At 34.7% G+C, this 19,508-nt stretch overlaps 1 protein-coding gene across 9 annotated transcripts in view; it reads left to right on the top strand.

Annotated features, from left to right (window-relative positions):
- Window positions 1-3,963, top strand: part of LOC118276451 (transcription factor collier) — a 50,913-nt gene extending 46,950 nt beyond the window's left edge. For 4 of the 9 annotated variants that reach the window (XM_035594769.2, XM_035594766.2, XM_035594770.2 and 1 more), the window contains exons 11-16: window positions 14-140; window positions 586-677; window positions 989-1,163; window positions 1,585-1,722; window positions 2,122-2,409; window positions 2,910-3,963. In XM_035594769.2, the coding sequence (XP_035450662.1) occupies window positions 14-140; window positions 586-677; window positions 989-1,163; window positions 1,585-1,722; window positions 2,122-2,409; window positions 2,910-2,911 (822 nt within the window). In that variant the 3' untranslated portion in view covers window positions 2,912-3,963. Of the gene's footprint in view, window positions 1-13; window positions 141-585; window positions 678-988; window positions 1,164-1,570; window positions 1,723-2,121; window positions 2,410-2,909 lie in introns of those variants that run through there. The other 5 variants (XM_035594768.2, XM_035594772.2, XM_050707251.1 and 2 more) reach the window with 3 other exon arrangements.
- The last annotated feature ends 15,545 nt before the right edge of the window (window positions 3,964-19,508 follow it).

Raw genomic sequence — 19,508 nt, 5'->3', positions numbered from 1 at the left:
TTTGTTTTATCAGTTAATAACATCGCACGCGATAAGAGTGCAGACCCCGCCGCGTCACATACCCGGTGTGGTGGAAGTGACGCTTTCGTACAAGAGCAAGCAGTTCTGTAAGGGGGCGCCCGGGAGATTTGTTTATGTTTGTGAGTATAAATACTGTCTGCGATAAATGAGAAGGAGTTTCTTTTATTATAGATCTAATTTTGAATTTTGTTTCGATACTGGAAACCGTATATTAGTCTAGCAACTCTTTTCACGAATCAGATACATGCATGAAATTTAGAACTCATTTTAATTAATTATTATGTTATCGGCTTACTCACGTAATGTTTATTAATAATAATTAATTTAGTATGTCTCACGAAAGTTACAATAAAACTCATTTTAATGTTAGCAAACTGAAAATCATTACAATTTTTTATTATACTTCCACGTTTCGGAGGTCTCATTATTTACGGACCAATTTTTTCGTAGAAAATAATCAGTAATTAAGGAGACATCGGAAAATCTTATACAATCCATCAATTAGGCTTTCATTTGTTAGTGGGCCAACTAATGATTGATTTTGTTTTTCTCTTGTTCGCATAGCAGCGTTGAACGAGCCAACGATAGATTACGGCTTCCAGAGGCTACAAAAACTTATACCAAGACATCCCGGCGACCCGGAAAAATTACCTAAGGTTCGTTTTTATTTGACCTTGTATTTTTATACTTTTTGCCAACCATACTTGAATCCATTATAATAAAGATAAAATATAATCGTTCTAAAATATGATACTGATTTTCTTTATCACTACATAGTATAAAACAAAGTCGCTTTTTCTGTCCCTTTGTAAGTTTAAATCTTTAAAACTACGCAACGGATTTTGATGCGGTTTTGTGATTTATTTGTATAATACATGTATTACATATATCATCCATTGTGGCGAAGCTAGTTAGGTAATAAGTTATATTTTAGGTCATTTCATGATGCCATATTCTTTTCTCACAGGAAATAATTCTAAAACGAGCAGCGGACTTGGCGGAGGCACTGTACTCAATGCCTCGCAACAACCAATTAGGACTCGGCGCGCCTCGATCACCGCCAGCCAGCATGCCTTTCAATTCATACACGGGACAACTGGCTGTCAGTGTACAAGATACTGCTGCCTCGCAGTGGACTGAAGGTGGGTTATGAAAATATTTAGAAGTTTTCTTTTAGCGAACAACCAAGTAACTTTACTGTGACTATTCTATACTCATTTTAGTTTAGTTACTAATATTTTGATTGGCTTTTAAAATAAATACCTATAATAATATATGTTTATAGGACTAGTATGTATTATTGCGTATATGTTCGATTTACATCTTATCATTTTCCATTTTAAATAATCTAACATGTTCCATGCACCCGCCTGTTATGTTCTCTGCACCACCCAAGGGTCAGACAGGTAGAAAATGCCAACGGCATTATGTCCGCCCATGTACATGTGCATAAAGCTTTTTAAATTAAATTAAATACCTAATGACACATAACAAAATAATGCTATTCCAGGTGTAGTCAAAAATTAACAGCATTATGTGTTGATCCCAGGCTTTTTCTTTTAGAGGAGTACGCGCGCTCCGGCGGCTCGGTATCGCCGCGGTACTGCTCCGCCGCGTCCACGCCGCACGCCGCGCCCGCCGCCTACCCACATCCACAACACTACCCTGCACCGCCGACCTCACTCTTCAATACCACGTCACGTGAGTACCTACTACATTCAATTATGACGTTTTTAATTTCGTTAGTCTTGGCGGTGCTCTACCGTGCACCGTTTTTGTTAGTTTTTATTTAAACAGTTACTCCTAATTTTCACTGGGTTCCAGCCCTATAACAAATACATTTTTGTCAGTATTATGTGGTTAGGAATGATCAGTAGTACGTTATCACACTAATAAACTGTCTTATAAAACAAAATACAAAATTCTATAAATAAAATTACACATGCATCTACCTTATACTCGCTGCAAATGTCTAACCCAGCTTATCTTGAGCTAAACAATACAAACAAGGTTTAAGTTCACGTTCCAACGCTTTCTTCGCACGGCATCTGTTTGTTTACGTCGCTTTGTGTTAACCCCTGTTTTCTTTATCCCGTCCAGTGTCTCTAGGTCCGTACCATCCGGCGAACATGAATGGACACTTATCATCTGACCGTCACTATAACGCGTATAATACGAAAGATAGCGGACATTACAGTGAAAGAAATGGGAATTCTAAAAGCCTGGACGACTGTCCGGTAAACATTCATACAAAATGCACCGACAGCGATATGAAAGGGGCTCAGAATAAAGAGACTAAGCTGAGAAGCGCTTTTGCCGTAGTGAGGCAGAGTCCGCCACGCGTTGCCAATGAGCATCATCAGAATTGGCACCACCTCGCCGTCCAGTGTTAGTAGTTTTGTTTTTTATTTGTATTGCGATTTTGTTTTGTTTGGCTTTTTATTTGTCATATGCAATATGCATGCTTTTCTAACCCTATCCATTGTTTGGTACACTCGTGAACAAAACACATAACATTAGTAGGTAAAATAATTTCGTAACCTTTGATGAAAAGTTAGGTGCATTTGTATTTCTTTTTTATATCTAATACTGAAACAAATAATAGTGGCTAATGTTTTTGACAGATGTAAAATGCTAAACGAATATTACTTATCATCCAACGAACTACATAACATATCGTGTGAAAGTTTGATTTGCTTTAAACACGTTAACCGCCACGCCAGTCACTGGTGACCGACGATTTGCGGAGGATTTGCCTTCAACAGTTTTCTTTGGAAGTTAATGCTTTAAATAAGGACTTTCTGAATTGAATATTAAAAGCAACAGTCTGTTTTCAAACAGAACTAGACTACAAGAATCAAAATATAACGTATTTTCCTTGTCCACAGGAATGGGTGGTCTTGTATCATCACCATTCAGTGTCAATCCGTTTTCGCTGCCGACTTGCAGCGCTCAGCAATACGCCCAGACTGCCCCACTTGCTTCTAAGTAGCCCACAACAACACAGGCCTTCGATGGTGATGGTCAGTTTCTATTATAAGACATTTTAAACCTTATTATAATCTGTCTACAGGTGATTTTAGAGATAAAATGGTGTTAGTGCAGATTTTGTTACATATTTTTTTGTTGTTATTGTGTAATGAAATATTATCAGTGAAATAAGGTATTGTTTAATTTTTTATTTATTTGTTTTACACTTTTGTTCCTGACTGTACTATAAAAGGGTCATCACAACTAAGAATCTGGTAATGGCGGCATTGTAAATACAATTGTAATTTTTGTGTAAATATTATAGATAATTAAAATATAAAATTCAATAGTTGAGTTGCTAGATTGAACGGTAGCGGTAGATTTTATATACATTCGAAGGCTAACGTTAACTGCTCAGGACGATTTTAAACTTTAATGTCATGTAAAAAGATTATGTTTTCGTTTACCCGTATGTGTGTCGATTTTGTTCTTGTAAAATCTGTGATATATTTATTGTAAGTGACGTTGTAAATTTTTAAATTAATGTAAAATTAAATGTAACGGTGTAAATTTTTCGATTTTGAAATTTTGAATAGCGTTTCAATTATTTTCGCGCTTAGGTTACGGATTCGGACATCGAAAAATATTTTGAATTGATCATATCTAGAAACAATACATATCCAGTAAATACGAAGTTTGGGATGTAATATTGTACAACGAAAGAAAATGAAAATCTGATGCCGAAACGAAATGTATACGAAAATAAAATAAAATATCTCTTCTCTGGCTCACTTTGCTTAGATTCACGCAAAACGAATTGTATTTTGTGAGGTAAACTCCGTGAATATATTATGTAGTGACGTATTATTGTTTAACGCAACTGTGTATCAAATAAGACATTGTAAATTGTAATCGTTCATGAAACAAATTATCACGAAATACGAGATTAAATTACGTAAAATAATTTAAAAAGTTGTTTTATTTTTATTGATATTTAAAACACTAGTTTACTAGTTATTGTCGTGGACTTATTTAGGACAGTTTTTCTATATGAAACTGTACCCAATAATACTATGATAATATAATTTTGTATATAAATGACAAATATAAGATTTACACATTGAGACATAATAATATCCTGTGAACAACTTTATTTTCTGCATTTTCAAAAATATTTCGAAAGAACACTCAAATAGATATTTGTCATATAAACAAACACGCATTTAGTACCACCCATTTCACTTTAAATTGATGAGTACAAGTATCACAGTGATCTATCCAGTTTTGCAACTGGACTGTCCATAGTACACATCCATCATACTCATAATGTGACTCAAACAAAAATACACTTTTAAACTATTGTGATTTCACACATGGTACATTTTGCACCCCACTTGAAATATTATACTAACAATTTTTGTGTATAATATTCCCTATTGTTCAACCTGACTAGATAATGCATGGGTTTATTTCTACCCCTAATCGTACTTAGAAAAGAATTGAGATCGTATTACTACTGAATTAGCATTAGAATGGACTCGCCCGTTTTCAACGAACAATTTTGTACATTTAAATTAATTATGGTGATCTAATATTGGGCTTGGAAAGGGTGTTGTAATAAATGGGTACTTAATTACTTTGGAGGCATGACACCAAAATATATGTCTGTTGACTAACACCGTCACAATATTTAAATAGAGCATTTTTGAATTGACTTTGAACTCAAACTGTGTTCACGTAAGTAGAAGATGCACTTTGTTAAAATTAAATAAAACAAAAGCAATAAAAAAAAAACTAGGACCTTTTCCAAAATATAAGGTTGCACACACACCATACGACTAAGTAGATTACGCTACAATAATCTAAATGAGCGTTTAGTCGAGCTCGTTTGTCGTCGTGTGCGGCGCACGTGTGTCGCGTCTGTCGCACGCGTCCGTCCGGATGTCATTCCATATCGGTGTGAAGATGGACTTATTTGTACGAAGAGGTATGGATTTGTATTGCAATCATGATTTCTATTTGAATGATTTTACTGTCTATTTTTATAAGATTAAATAATCATTTTGTTAGTAAAATTAATTTTATTAAATTAAGCTGTAGTTAAATAGTTTATAATTTTGTTACTATTTCTGGCTATTTTCTCTTTAGTCGTATTTCTCATTGTGACAATTTTAATTATTGTGTAGTATGGCCAAAATCCATAACAAAAAATAAGGGTGTTTACATGGTGCAGGTTATTTGTACCAAAATAATTCAACATTGCAAATCTGCTGGATTATAGTATTCGAAATAACAGATTAAATGGAAAACACGAGTAGCAATTGTAATTCCTTATTATGAAAATGTGATTGAGTATCGAATTACACAGAGGGCGGGAGTGACATTTTTATTCTTATGCATATTTGTCTGTCCCTCATGATAAACAAGTTAAGTGAACAAATCGTCTTGTCGTGTCAATCTGTCGCGTGGCGGTCGGCGCGCGTGCTGGTCGCGTGGCGATGTTGCGCATTACCAAATTAGCGTCCGGTGTGCACCTAGCCTTAAATTATGTTAAGCGCGACTCGTGTTACTAATAGAAATTAGCTTTGTGGAAAATCGTTTTGTGTGTTATCTTTATTGGTCTCATTATCAGTTCAAATAACTTACTTCAAAGAAACAATATCAAGCAACAATATTAAAAAAAGACTTGATAATGTCCCATTGTTAAAAAAGAAATATGCTGGTACAGATAAGAACAATATTTATAGTTCAAACTGCAGACTATGAAAACAACATGAATTCGAGCCTAGAAACATTCTCAAAAATAAAACGTAAAACGCATAAGAAAGTCGAGGGTGGAACGGGCTGAAAACTGGGATGGGAAGAGAGGGGGTGGTCGACAATAGGTGTACAGATAACTTTCCTTCTACAGTAGAGTCAATACCGACCCTAGGGAGTTTTACCCTCGGGGTTCGGTCGCTTGGGAAAACTAGACCCAACAATATAGAAAAGGACAGAGCTATACATCACGCGAAGGGGGGAACGGTGCATCGGATTGTACTTATGTATTAATAATATATAGAGGAAAAATGCCGAGGACGTGCGTCGAGTGATATGTTGCGACTGTTAGTAAGAGAGGGATGGATGACATCAATTTGTCGTGTCGTGATGGGGTTTTATTTTGTTTCGCCTTTTGCAATTTTTTTTTGGGGACTATCTATTTTGGTATTTTATTAAGTTAGGCTTTTCGATTGGGATTGTTTGGTGGTTTTGGGGCGTTAGGGCTTATTTTAAATTCCTTTACTGAAGGTAGGTGTCGTTAACTTGGAGAACTATGAATTTTCTGCCTATACGATAAGCGGTTGTGACAAATGACTTGTATTTAACACCATAATGATTCGTCTTAAACTACCTACTTTACTTAACCAAAAAACAGTGTTATTATACTGTAAATTTAAATAGGTATCCTAAAAATTTCAATAACATACAAACATACTACAAAATTAAATCCTCTAAACTTTCCAAAAGCCTTAGAAATATAACTTGAAGTTCCACCATAAAGTCATAGTAAAACAGTTATAAGGCGATATCGCAGCGGCATCGAAGCGTGTCAACGGAGGCGTTAAGCGAAATTGAGTGAAAGTCAAGTTAAAGTATTAAAAGTTTTCAGCTAGCGATCTTTGTGAACGCGACGAGCGACCGCCGCGCGCCGCAGAGTTTGCAGGGGTAAGGCGGGGTAAGTATCGAGTGTCGATATCGATAAAATTATTGCTTTGGTAGCTAAATATGTTTCTGTAAAAATGAGGTGTTTTGAAAACGAAATTGTCACAAAGAGTAAAGTCAAAAGTCAATTATTTTCACTAAAATAATAATGAAATATCATTAACATAATACAACGCACGCTGAAAATGATAGAAGTATAATATGTATGAATACGCATAAATATTTTAAAAGCGAGAAGCTTAACTGTCACAAAAGTGTTTGTCACAAAACAATTTCATGATTGGTATCTAGAAGACTCAAAACTATCGATAAAACAAATAAATACATCGTTTCCGAAAAATCCTGCACCCAACCCTACTTCCTTAACACGGTGTAAGTTAATAATGTAATAGAATTACGACGGAAAAACTGTTGAACTCCGACGAAGCGGGTCGCACTTAATTGTAGCACTTTGTTTTGTGCGTACCACTGACGTCACTTGCTTGTAAACATACTGTGCAAGTGTGTGTGAGTTTATTGTGGAATTTGTATTTAGATTCTGTATTGTAAAACGAATTTGTTTGCTAAGTTTGATTGACATTGAGTTTTTGAAAATAATAATTTTGTTATGTCTGATTGATGCTTACAAGTTACAATATCTTATAGCCTGTCATAGATTAGATTTTAACCATCTATATATTGATTAAAAATCTATCAATTAGCGTAGTTTATGTGAGAAATGTTTTCCCTGAACAGAATAACCGTTCAGGTAAATCCAGTGTGAGGCAAAGAAATTTTAGAGTTACTGCTTTTATCTGTGCAAATATGAGCAGTACTCTTAGTATGAGCCTCTGCTTGACCGACTCGAATAAACCAACCAATTACAGTAACAATAGTTTCATTTTCATTCTTTCCTCTAAACGTAAATCAAACACTTACTAAGTTCGCCCAAGGCGGGAGAAGTCACTGGATGATTTTTTTTTTTCAAAAAAATAAAATAAAATAAAGGGTATTGAACTTGTTATACTTTCGTATAATTATAGGCCCTGGGTATTTTCAACAATATTTTTTGAGAATAATAAATCCAATGATTTGCACATTTTACATTATGAATTTCCCCCAAAACAATAGCCAAAACAAAAACCAACAACATATTTGAATATGCATGCATTCAAATGGCTGAATGATGTCTCAACGGAGTTTAGTACAAAAGTTTGGCTAAAAATCATGCGCAATGGGAAGGTAGTTAGTGGAAATTTTACAACTCCGACGTGTGTTGTCTAAAATTTTACGTCGAGACTAAATAAACTCTGTGATAGTTATAAACAGTTCGTGGCGAATGAATGTGACGTGATGGTGTTTCGAATAGAGGATGGAAATAGAAGGAAAATTAAGTGTACGAATAAACAATAATTTGAATAGTTAATTTTTACACTGAAGGATTGACTTTTAAAGCACAGAAGCTAACTGTACTTGTACTTACGGAAGAAATTACGAAGTGCTGTAATTCGAGATTTGCTTTTCTATATCAGTGTTTGGTCTAAGTGAGAAAATATGTCGATGTGCTTAATAAATATCTATATTTGCCAATTTGTGGCAATACAATTTGGTATGCTTATAAAAAAGCACGTAAAAGTTTCCACCCATATGATTCTTCTTTAGTCTTATTCTTCATTACTAGTTCTTGGGTGAACAGTTGTTGTATAAAATTATATCCAACTAAACCTATCGACATACGGTAGCTACTACAAAAATCTTCACACCGAATATTCCACCGTAACACAGCATGAATACACCACATACATATCCCACCTAATCTGCAACAGTTAGACAATAAATTTAAACGAATGTTTATTACTCTGGCACTTCACACAGTATACGTTGCCGATTCGCGCATCCCTTATCAAGATCGCGCCGAGTTTTATGGGTCTAATCGCGGCCACCGCAAATAGGACCCGAGTGGGTAATTTTCTAACCTGACCGATTATAGGATTACGGCTAATTAGCTATTACCGATATATTGTGACTTACAACGCAATTTCGCACGGTTACATTAAGGTCTGTTTGTCTTTTGTAAAAAGTTTTTCGTGGTGAGAGAAATTGGGGTAAAGTGAAGTAACGTAGGTAATAAGGATAGCATATACTTTTTGTACTCTTCACATCACATTAACACGCTTGCTTAATGCGGGTTGGTGATTTCAAATTCATAATAAGCCCAGGTTTTCTCACGATGTTATCTTCCACCGTTTGTCAGTGGTGTCTAAATAATCTTAGAATGTAAGTAACATATAACTTGAAAAAGTTACATTGGTGCTTGGCGTTGGTAGGTTTCGAACTCGCACCCTCTTGCATGAGAAGCAGACGTCTATACAAATATTAGAAAATAAGTAGGCAGTAGCTAAGAATTTAAAGACAGGTTCAGTATTTTAGCTACTTAGAAAGTATGACATTCACACAATGGAATAAAACAAAGCTTTAATTATTTTCGTCCATTTATTTTCAGGTAAACCTCCACTTCTCAAACATTGCAAAAACTAATTCAGAATCATCTTATTTGGCAGTCGTATAAATGCAACTCGATCATCCAAAGAAGAGAAATGCTAAACTTATGCCCAACTAAAATCCTCGTACGGAACTAGTCACGACCTACCAATTTTCCAATCAATAAAAAAAAAATAACCAAATTAATAATGTAAATTAATTAACAGAACAAAGAGTATTATTATTATACTGGCACTTAAGTAGGTACTAAAGATAAGCACCTAGTGCGTAGGATGGTAAGCCTCCCTTATAAATTGATAAGCTACTTACTGAGATCGACTCCACATTTTATGGCTGGCTACGATTATTTATTAAGTTTCCAGTAAATCTTTTAAATAATTGTGTTCTTTTCGTTACTTGTATACTGGAATATATTATATGATGTTAGGTTGCTTAGTTAGTATAGTGGTTGCAAGTGCTACTGGGTTTTAGTAGTATCACTGAACGGCTTATAGTAATCAACCCCTTTTCTATGGTACTAACGTTACTCCAGAAATAGTTTTATTTAATTTTACATCATACCACATCAACGGCCTATACGTGGCCATTGCTGACAAAAGGCCTCTTCTCACAAGATAAGGTTTAAGCATATTCACCATGCTTGCTCTATACGGGTTGGTGATTTCAGACTTATACATAATTAGAAATTATGAGCCCAGTTTTCCTCACGATGTTTTTCTTCACAGTTTGTCAGTGGTGTCTAAATAATCTTAGAAAGTACATATAACTCGGAAATAGTCATATTGGTACTTGTTGTTGGTAGGTTTTGAACTCTTACTCTCATGCATGAGAAGCGGGCGTCCTATGGGCAACCACAACAAACTTTAATTGAAACTGCGTAAAATGGATGACGTCATGGTGTCACCCTACCCTTCACATAAGGGTTCGAGTATAACTAACAGAGCGGTCAATGAACAAGTCTTTCAGAAACTGGATATAAGTACACTGTGTATAAGTAATACTGATGGCCGTTTTCACCAATCGCCCCGTAACTAACCCCTTACCTGTACTGTTGGGAGGTATCATTTATAGATTGATAACTAAGCCGTCATCTGTCACCTACATGTAGGTGTCATTTATAGTGTTACTTGAAATCAGACATTAAGCAGCATCTACCTACAAAGAATGTGATCATACCCGTATACCTAGTTACATGTAACAGTCAAAACCTATGCTACCTATGTAATTTTTTTAGACCTTGAGAATATAAGTATGCAAAATTTGTTCCATGGAAATTCAGGCAGTGAAAGAATTTATGGTTTCAATTAAGTCTGTGAATTCTATTCACGTACAAAATTCTGTTCACGGTAATTACTGAAATGTAGAAAATACCTACATACGAGAACAGTCAGGACGCAGGTATAACAAAAGCAATTCAACTATTAATACAACAAAGTTGTAGAGTATGACTCTCTCGTAACAAAGTCAACAACTTTTGCCAAGTCCCAGAAGGCTTTCGACGGGACTACGGGCGCCATCTTGCTAAAACTTTTACTACGTAGTTCGGCCGTATTTTCAGAGATGGCGTTGTATAATACACGTGGGACCGCTGCGCGAACTCGGTTTCAGTGGAGACCGTCCTGAAACAGAACACTGCGACTTGAGAAAGGGAGAGAGAAATTCTCAAGGCTCGGCGTTTAGGGACTAGTAGCGTTCAGTGCCGACGTTCCTTTTTGTTACAGCAGTGGGTGTGTTCACGGGCAACCAATGGGAGCGATTTCTCTTGGTCCGACCACACCTACCCAGTTTTCGATGCCTACAGGGAGTTGGATGGAAAAAAAATGTTGAAAATAGGTAATTCTGAACGTCGTTCGCCAGTGACGTAATTGCGAATTTATGGTTCAACGAATTACCTTGTTTATATTGCGAGCTGATTGAAATGGAATTTTAAATTATACTTCGTGAGTTAACATTCAGTGTTTACGAATTTCCAACGCAATAACTGTTTTTATGTATTAACGGCTCTAAATTTCGGGAAATGGGAAATAAAACCAAAGACTTTCTAGTCATTTTGTATTCAAAGCTTTATCAAACAATAGTGTTTGTAATAAACTAAGTTACGCAGCTTTATTTTCCAAATGTAGGTATGGTTTTACAGAATCTTAGTTACATGATTTCGAGCTGCGGACTACCTAACAGGTTACCGGGGCTCGAAAAGCAGGAGTAGGATTTTTTAGTCAGTAAGAGTCTGACACTCCCTCTCGCTTCGTCCAAGGCGAGAGAAATCAATGCCTTGATTTTCCCGCTCTCAAAAAATAAAGAAACATGATCTTGCTGTTTGTGGAACAAATACTTTTATATTGAAAGTAAATAAGATACATAAAAAGTATTAAAAAATATTTTTCCGTAGACCATCCTGATCATGAAATAAAATAACTCAAATAGGACGAGGTTATTGTCGATTTCCGAATTGATTATTATTGTGATAGAAGACTAATATAATATTTCAGACATTCAAAACAGCATGACATTATAATTCCTTTGCGGCCGTAATTTTTTTATCATTTATAATGTCAACAAAAACATATTAAGACATCAGATAGGAAACATATAAAGGTACACCTGGGTTTAAAGTACTTTCCTATGATTATCTACTTCACTACACACATGAAAACCTTCCTAACACTACACTATCTAAATAAAGCTATATATACACATAGTAAAACTAACGTACGGTATGCAAAAGATATATTGATGGATAAGCGCCATGTCCCTGGGAATTCGACGGTCTCTACACGGCTTAGCACTCTTAGGGTAAGCCATACGCCTTCCACGCGAGTTTTAAAGTATACCAAATTGCTTTTTAGTGGCAGTTTTGAATAGTGTATGTTTAGAAAGTTTGGCGACGGTCGTGGCTAAAGAATATGGACGGATAGTGGTTTTTTAAAAGGTTTTTTTTATGGATATTTTGTGTTAGTATTTTTTTTTATATTGGACTTTCGTATTACCTTAAAATGTACCTACATCACTGCACATTTTGTTGTGGTTAGATTTTTCACTTATTTTTCTTAAATCTACAAAGCGCTTCGTGTAATGTCTTGGACGGTTAGAATGGCGTATTTTTCAAACAACAACGTCACACCTATAATCCCCGAAGGGGTAGGCAGAGGTGTATCTGCTTATTACGGCAATTCGAAAAACCGAAAGTATTTTTATTCCACTTTGTTCATCTCTTTTTGTTCTGTGGTAGATGTACAGTATTAGTAAATAGATAGACCAGTAGATATTATAACCCGGTCAACATTTGTTCTTACGATTACCGAGCCAAAATCATCATTAACACAACAATATCACAATGCAACAAAACAATTTTCTTCAATACCCTTTAACGAGCAATCATAATTCTATCACAATATATCACTTCTGCCTACCCCTTTTGCAACATGTGTTGTGCCATTACCGCTAACGCCGCACCAACAACAAAACTACAATAGTGACAATTGATAATTGACAAGCAATAAATTTAATTTCAACTCTTTCTATTGTGTTCGTTAAGTTCAATTTAGGATGAAATTAAGATATTTATTTTTTTCGGGGTGTCAAGTATTGTAATGTGTTTGGATTTTGTAAATATGTTTGGTTGATTGTTTCTTTTTGGGTTCGATATTAAAGCTTGAATCTCAGTGTGGTAGATATTTCAGATATCCTGATTTCAGGCGTTTTTCTACCGCACGCTGCACCAGTATCAATTGAATTAGTAAATATATAGTATATTATTAGTGCAAAAGTCGTAAAACTTATATTTTAAAAGTAAATTCTATTTTGTCGTTATTCCGACGGGAGTGTCCACGGTCTGCAAAAATCTTAACGCCGCCGTGTTAACTCTCCCTTAAGCTTCTTCCTTGTAGATTATCCTTACGGTATTATCATGCACGTCATCACTGACGGTATTTCACGTTGAATATTATATTTTATTTTCTATAAAATTAATACTTGTTTTTATTAACGTGGACCATAGCACGTCACTAAGTTCTATTTGCAACTTTTCGCTAATCATGTGTTCTTCAACGCATATGACCAGTCCACTGTCACCTAAACTAGCTTATCTTTTTGATAGCAATTTACAAAATACCTCTTTACAACGTGTGTAATGTACCGTATAAATATGAATACCCGTGTAAATATTTACATGTAGAATTTACTAGATGTTAAGCCAAAATCAGCAAAAAAACACCCGCATTAGCAAACCGTAAACCTTCAGAGGGGGTGTCAGGTATAAGCACGTATTCTCGGCAATCATTAATATCAAGCGCGCGTAATACCTTGCGACAGTCGAGTATACGCGTCCAAATTGAAATTCTTTCAAATAAACAGACGCAGGTACTTATCAGATTTATTCCCCTACGTAAATTTTAAAGAGATTTTCCGGAATTCCTTTATCGTGTTAGACAGTTAACGTTATGAATGGAATGTACAGGGAACGTTGGTTTGTCTTGATACGATGATTTAATTTATCTGGTATGTCTTTAGGGTAAAAGGTGCTGTCGCGGATCTCACAACGGAATATACAGTTTTTACTTTATATCCTGGTTGGAGAAGAAAGATTTAAGATCCTTATTGCTATGAAAGGGTAGCAATGAGGATAATATAAATTAAAGTTTCCCTTTGTAGTGTGAAGCACATGTTACATTTAGGTTATGTTACAAATTATTGGTAAATGTTAAATTATATTTATTTTTGCTAATAGGTTACAAGATAACACTTTTATACATCAATAACTAGATGAGACCGGTAGTATATAAGTATAAAAGGAGTCTGTTATAAAAAAAATATAGTAACTATCTTATTCATATTTCCCTTCTTGATATAATGTTCAATCAGTACCTAATAACTGGTCCGATGATAATTGGTTTAAACTAAATAAATAAAATTTGGCATCAAAAGAGCGCAAAATCAATTATTTCGAATTATAAATGCCAACTAATCGCTTTACAATCAACAAAGTGACATACTACTAAATCTTATTCTAGTTATTCTTGGCTCATTAACTCTATTGCTTTTGTCAGTGCCATTATGAGTCTTATTGTATAACACTTAAATGTCATTTCTATTGTGCAATTCGTCAATGTGCCGCGAGTTTGTAGCAGATGTATTGCATTACAACTTCATTTTGTACGAGTCGTTATTGGCTAGGGTCTGTTGGATAACGTGGGGATTAGGAATAGATGGATATGACGGTGATTTTACTGTTAAAATTTTTCGATGATTAATGTAATCATAGTTACATTAATTATAGCACTGTTACATATATGGAATAAATAAACCGACAATAATAATGACAGATTTTTTAACCACAAATTTTTTTAGTAATCACATTTAGTCGATTTCGCTTATTAAATATCCTAAATATACCCACTGTTTAACACTAAAATTTCTAAAACATTAAAGAAGATACTCTCATACCTATAGTAAGAACAAAGTTTCGCCTCACAGAATCACCGCTCGTCACATCAACCCTATGCTGCCGCTCCCTAAGCGGCGCGCACGCACCGCCACTGTGTAAAGTACGAAATAATTTCACGCATCACATGACACCGAGTATAATGACCTCCGGAGTCCCCAACGATGTCCCGGACAAAACAAACATGGTCCTAATAAGAGAATGAATAAGTCCCCCGAAGAATCCTTTCGGAAAAGAAATTGCGTCGGTTGAAGGAAGTTAATGTGTTTGCTTAGGGAATATTTGTTGTAGGCACAATTGTTCCTATGTATGTTGGAGTAATACTGTATGTAAGTTACTGGGTTGAATGATTTTGTTAGAAATTCTCATGATTTAGATGTAAGTAGGTATTTGAATGTCAAATTGTCGTTGTTTAGCCTATGCGTCGATAAAGTTTGTGTTTATTTTCTTCAACATTTAATTGAAGTTCAAATGAACATGTTAAATGTATTTCATTAAGGTTTTTAGGTCAGTTCGAATGATTTCTGTAAAATTTTATTTTTCTCTCCAGTTTGTGTCGTATTTTGTCTGATATAATTTTACAATCAGAATAGTAAGCGGCAACATTTTAATGATTAAAATAATGTCAATCCAAAATGTCTGTATAATATTGTGAAAATTTAAAAAGCTTGACGGTTCACAAGTTATCAAGAAAAATGGCTATAAAGCTATAGCTCTTTTGTCGCTCCGACAAAAATAAAGGGGTAAGCACCAATCTGCGACTGAACCAATAAACTTCATCACGATGTGTAAAGAGAACAAACAATCGAATCCCAGTGCAATCACAGACCGCGGCTCCATAGATTGTGTTGACAAAACCAATGAACATTCTTAATTATTTGCCCTGTTCGTGTAAACAATGACCTCAAATAAAAACCAACATAAGTCGACCCTACAACTTCCATAACCTATCTCCCAAAATACATCGAACTTTACAGTATAGAGAGGTCTTTACAAAATGGTTTGGAAAACTATTGTTTGACAGCCCGCGTAGGGTCTGTCTCAATTAAAAATATTGCTAACAAGACAAACAGTTGTCGCTTGAATTTTTGGTTTTTAATTGGCTATTTGGACAGATTTTTAGATAATGGTGTTTGGTGTCGTGTTTGTGTGTTTATCTGCGTTCCATATGCCATGCCACAGCTAAATTGTTTAAAGTTTTCACTTTTAGGGCATTGATTGATTGTATTGATTATTTGTATTTAATGTATTATTGAAAAGACTGATGACTGTTGATGAAGCGAAAGAAGTATGTAAGATTCGTAGCAATTGGAGTTCCATTGTCTCTGCCTAGCTACATGGGAGACAGTTATGTATGTTGATTTACTAATAAAGCAACGTAACACATTATACACATAAGAATTAAAATATATTAGGAAGAAGTAATTTAAAACCCACAGTCGTAAACGTTATACATGTTTTAGGCGTTAAAGCATAATTATATAAATCCAATAACCAAGGAAAATACATTTTAAACGGTTTTGTTTAGCTTGCCTCATTTGTTTGTTTGCGTTAAATATAGAATTTGAAATTGAATTTTATACCCTGTCTGACGAAAATCGATCAAATATTTGGTCTTAATCTTGATGACTATACTCTTTAAAACCGTTTAACATATTTTTTAAACATAATTATATCATTTGTAAAGAAAACTGAACTTGTAAGAACACCAGTTTCGTTGCAATATAGCTCAAATCAAACAGTATAAAATAATAAGGGTGCTCCTCGTATTATTAACCAGTAAAGTAGCACTCAATTTGGGTGAAGGGCTCAGTGGCCATACGCCACATGCTTTAAAATAGGGATCAGGGGTAGTGCTGTGCATAAAATATGATACGATATCGATTAACGGGCTTGTTCTATCGATAAGCGAGGTTTGTATAGTTAAGTAATAGTAGTTGATAATATAAACATATTGTGAGCAATGTCTTTAAAAGTATATATAATTTTGTTAATATTAATTAATCACAACAGAAATGTGTATTAAAAATAAAAAATAAAAAAGACTATAATATTTCAAAAATTGTTAATATAAAAATATATTAAGATTAGTAGTCTCTTTAACATTTTTTTTCAAGTCTGGTTGTTCGGTTGTTGATTGGTTTTGAAACTATTATCGATATTTTATGTAGTCCAACACTACGGCCCTCACCCCTAATTTTTTGACCTGACAGGACATCTAAATATTTAAAAAGCTCTTATGCTTTAATTACGTTGATTTATTGCTCTACTTTTTTACTTATTGTTTACATTACTGTGATATTTTAATTATTAAAAAACAAATATTACCTTATATCATATCATATACTTTTTTACATATTTTGCGAAAACTGTGTGACTGAAAGCAATATCAACTAGTGAGCTACACTTCAAAAGCAAGCGACAATAAATTTCAATATCCACGCAATATGGATCCAATAGGCGCCAATGTTGCAACTCAAGAGTATAAAATTTCACAATATCAATGTCGATCGATCGGAGTTGAATATAATCGTAAGCCAACTTTCTTCAACTACGGCATTTTCTGCTGCAAAAATATGCAGGCAGCATTTATTGTGATAAGTATTTTTTTGCATTTACACATTTTTTTTATACCACGACGGTGGCAAGAAAGCTCACGGTCCATCTATAGTAAGTGGAAACCGTGGCCTATGAACGCTTGTAACATGCGCTTTGCCGACCTTTAAGAAACCTATATATTCCATAGTAACATCTATTCAGAATAAAGGTTATGAACAGATTACATGTACATTTGTTTCCTAACATACCACAAAATGGCGATTTTTGATGAGCCTGGAAAGTGACAGGCTACTATTTACATTAACTATTTGCGCAAAGACGCGGACAGACACAGTTAATCAAAACATATTTCTAAATAGCTCAACGTAATCGAGATTGTAACTAAGTATTAAATTCTACGAACAAAACAATACTACTCGTAACATTTGGTACATTGGGGTTTTAAACCATTATCAGTTGAGTCGCAGGACATTTTAGCGTTATCTTCGCTCCTCATCTTAGGGGCCGCAAAGCGGTCAGCCTGGTCTTGCGGGGCAACCCGGGTGTCAAGATGAAAGCCAGTTTTATTATGAAAAGGGTCACTTGCTAATGAGTTTAGTGGTTTTTGGATTAATTTGGGTGTATTCTGTGGTTAAGTTTTGAAGTTGTTTTATGTGAAGGATGATGTTAAATTTTCTTTTGGGTTTGATGTATAGGAAAAGTAGGTATATTGATATTTACATAATCTATCATGTTCCTAATTCCTATTTTTCTAAGTCACATAAAATTGTGAATGGCTACACTAAAACAGAATATATTTTTTTTAAACGTAACCCCACACTATGATTTTCTCCTGTTTTGTTACGGAGATCGCTAGTAATCTTTAAAATACTCAAGACAAACTTTAAATTAATAGATATTTTTAAGGTAGGTATCCACCTTATTTTTATACATGAAGTGAAGTAGATGTTAAAATAAATAGTAAAACTTAAGAGTTATACCAACTCCTCTATTTACTTCATCACTTTACTTACTCACAACTTCAGCCATCAATAAAAATGTATCAAAAATTCACCAGATTGACATCAAAACAGAAAAATATAGCAGAAAACAAATAAATATCGAGATCACATTGTTTCCCGCCGGCCGTCAAGTGTGACACGAATGCATAATCAATCAGTAATTCTGTGCGTCACAACGAACGCTGTGACGTGACAATCGCATGGGATTTGAAATTCGAACAAAGATTTTACGATATTCAAACTTTATAGACTTTTGTTTTCGGCCAGTTTTGTTATTCTTGATACATTTTAGGCAATATGGCGGCGAAAATTTGAATTCATTTCTAGAACGTATTGTGTATTATGTTTAAATGTTAGCAATATTTACGTTTTCATTTTGTAAATATCAAGAACAAACACATTTCAAGAATCAAATCTTATTTAGAGACTCACATTTTACATAAAACCTAAACCGAACAAAAACACGAACAGCCACCGTTCATAAACAAAACACATTTCCCTTCGGCTTTTCTAAAAAGAATCATTCAAAAAGCTGTCAAATCGCTTCATCCGAATCCCGAATGCCTCCGACAATTCCCGATCATCTGTGGTTATCTTTTAAAGGGGAATGACAAAGAAATGCGTCCAATGAATGGATTTTAATTTTAAAAGCTTTCGCGGCGTTCCTCGGGATCTTACGTACTCTTGGGAGTTTGTCGGTGATTATTGATGTTTTGACAACTCGTATTTACTATTAATTGTGATAATGGATTGAGGTACGGCGTAAAAATGTCTTTTGAATATTTCCTTTTATTTAAATGTTCCTTTTTCGTGTGTTGACACGGCTTTTGTGTTTATGGCTTCTGCTTAACCACCGTTTTTCTTCTGTTTTTGATAGGATTAGAGGTAATATAAAGCTTTGGTATGTTGCCGTTTCCAAAAACCTCTGGTTTATTTTAACTTTAATTACAATAAATGTTCAGTTATCGAAATATTTTTATTCTTAGATAAATTGTTACGAAACACTTAGGTACGTCATATTCTTCTTTCGTCTGAATAAACATTAAACTCTTCCGTACATCATTCCACGCATAGAAATTATAGCGTCGTATGGTGACCACGTAGCCATGCTTCGTTCTGTGATTGGCTGAATTTCCCACGAGGACGAAACTGGTTGAGATCCAACTCTTAATTTCTTGCTTCAACTCCGTCTGCCCTGTTAGCGCTCGGAAAGTATTCTTTAAACGTTTGTTTAGGTCCTTGTCGACATTCTGCAGTTTAGAAGTTGAAACATGTTTAACTTTCTTTTAAGAAAGGGTGTGATAGATTCCTTTTAAAGGGAAAAGTGAGGGTAT

The sequence above is a fragment of the Spodoptera frugiperda genome, chromosome 31 (genome assembly GCF_023101765.2).
Source record: "Spodoptera frugiperda isolate SF20-4 chromosome 31, AGI-APGP_CSIRO_Sfru_2.0, whole genome shotgun sequence".
Taxonomy (NCBI): Eukaryota; Metazoa; Arthropoda; class Insecta; order Lepidoptera; family Noctuidae; genus Spodoptera; species Spodoptera frugiperda.
Note: the sequence above shows the minus strand (reverse complement) of the source record. Positions and strands in the feature narration are given on the sequence as shown.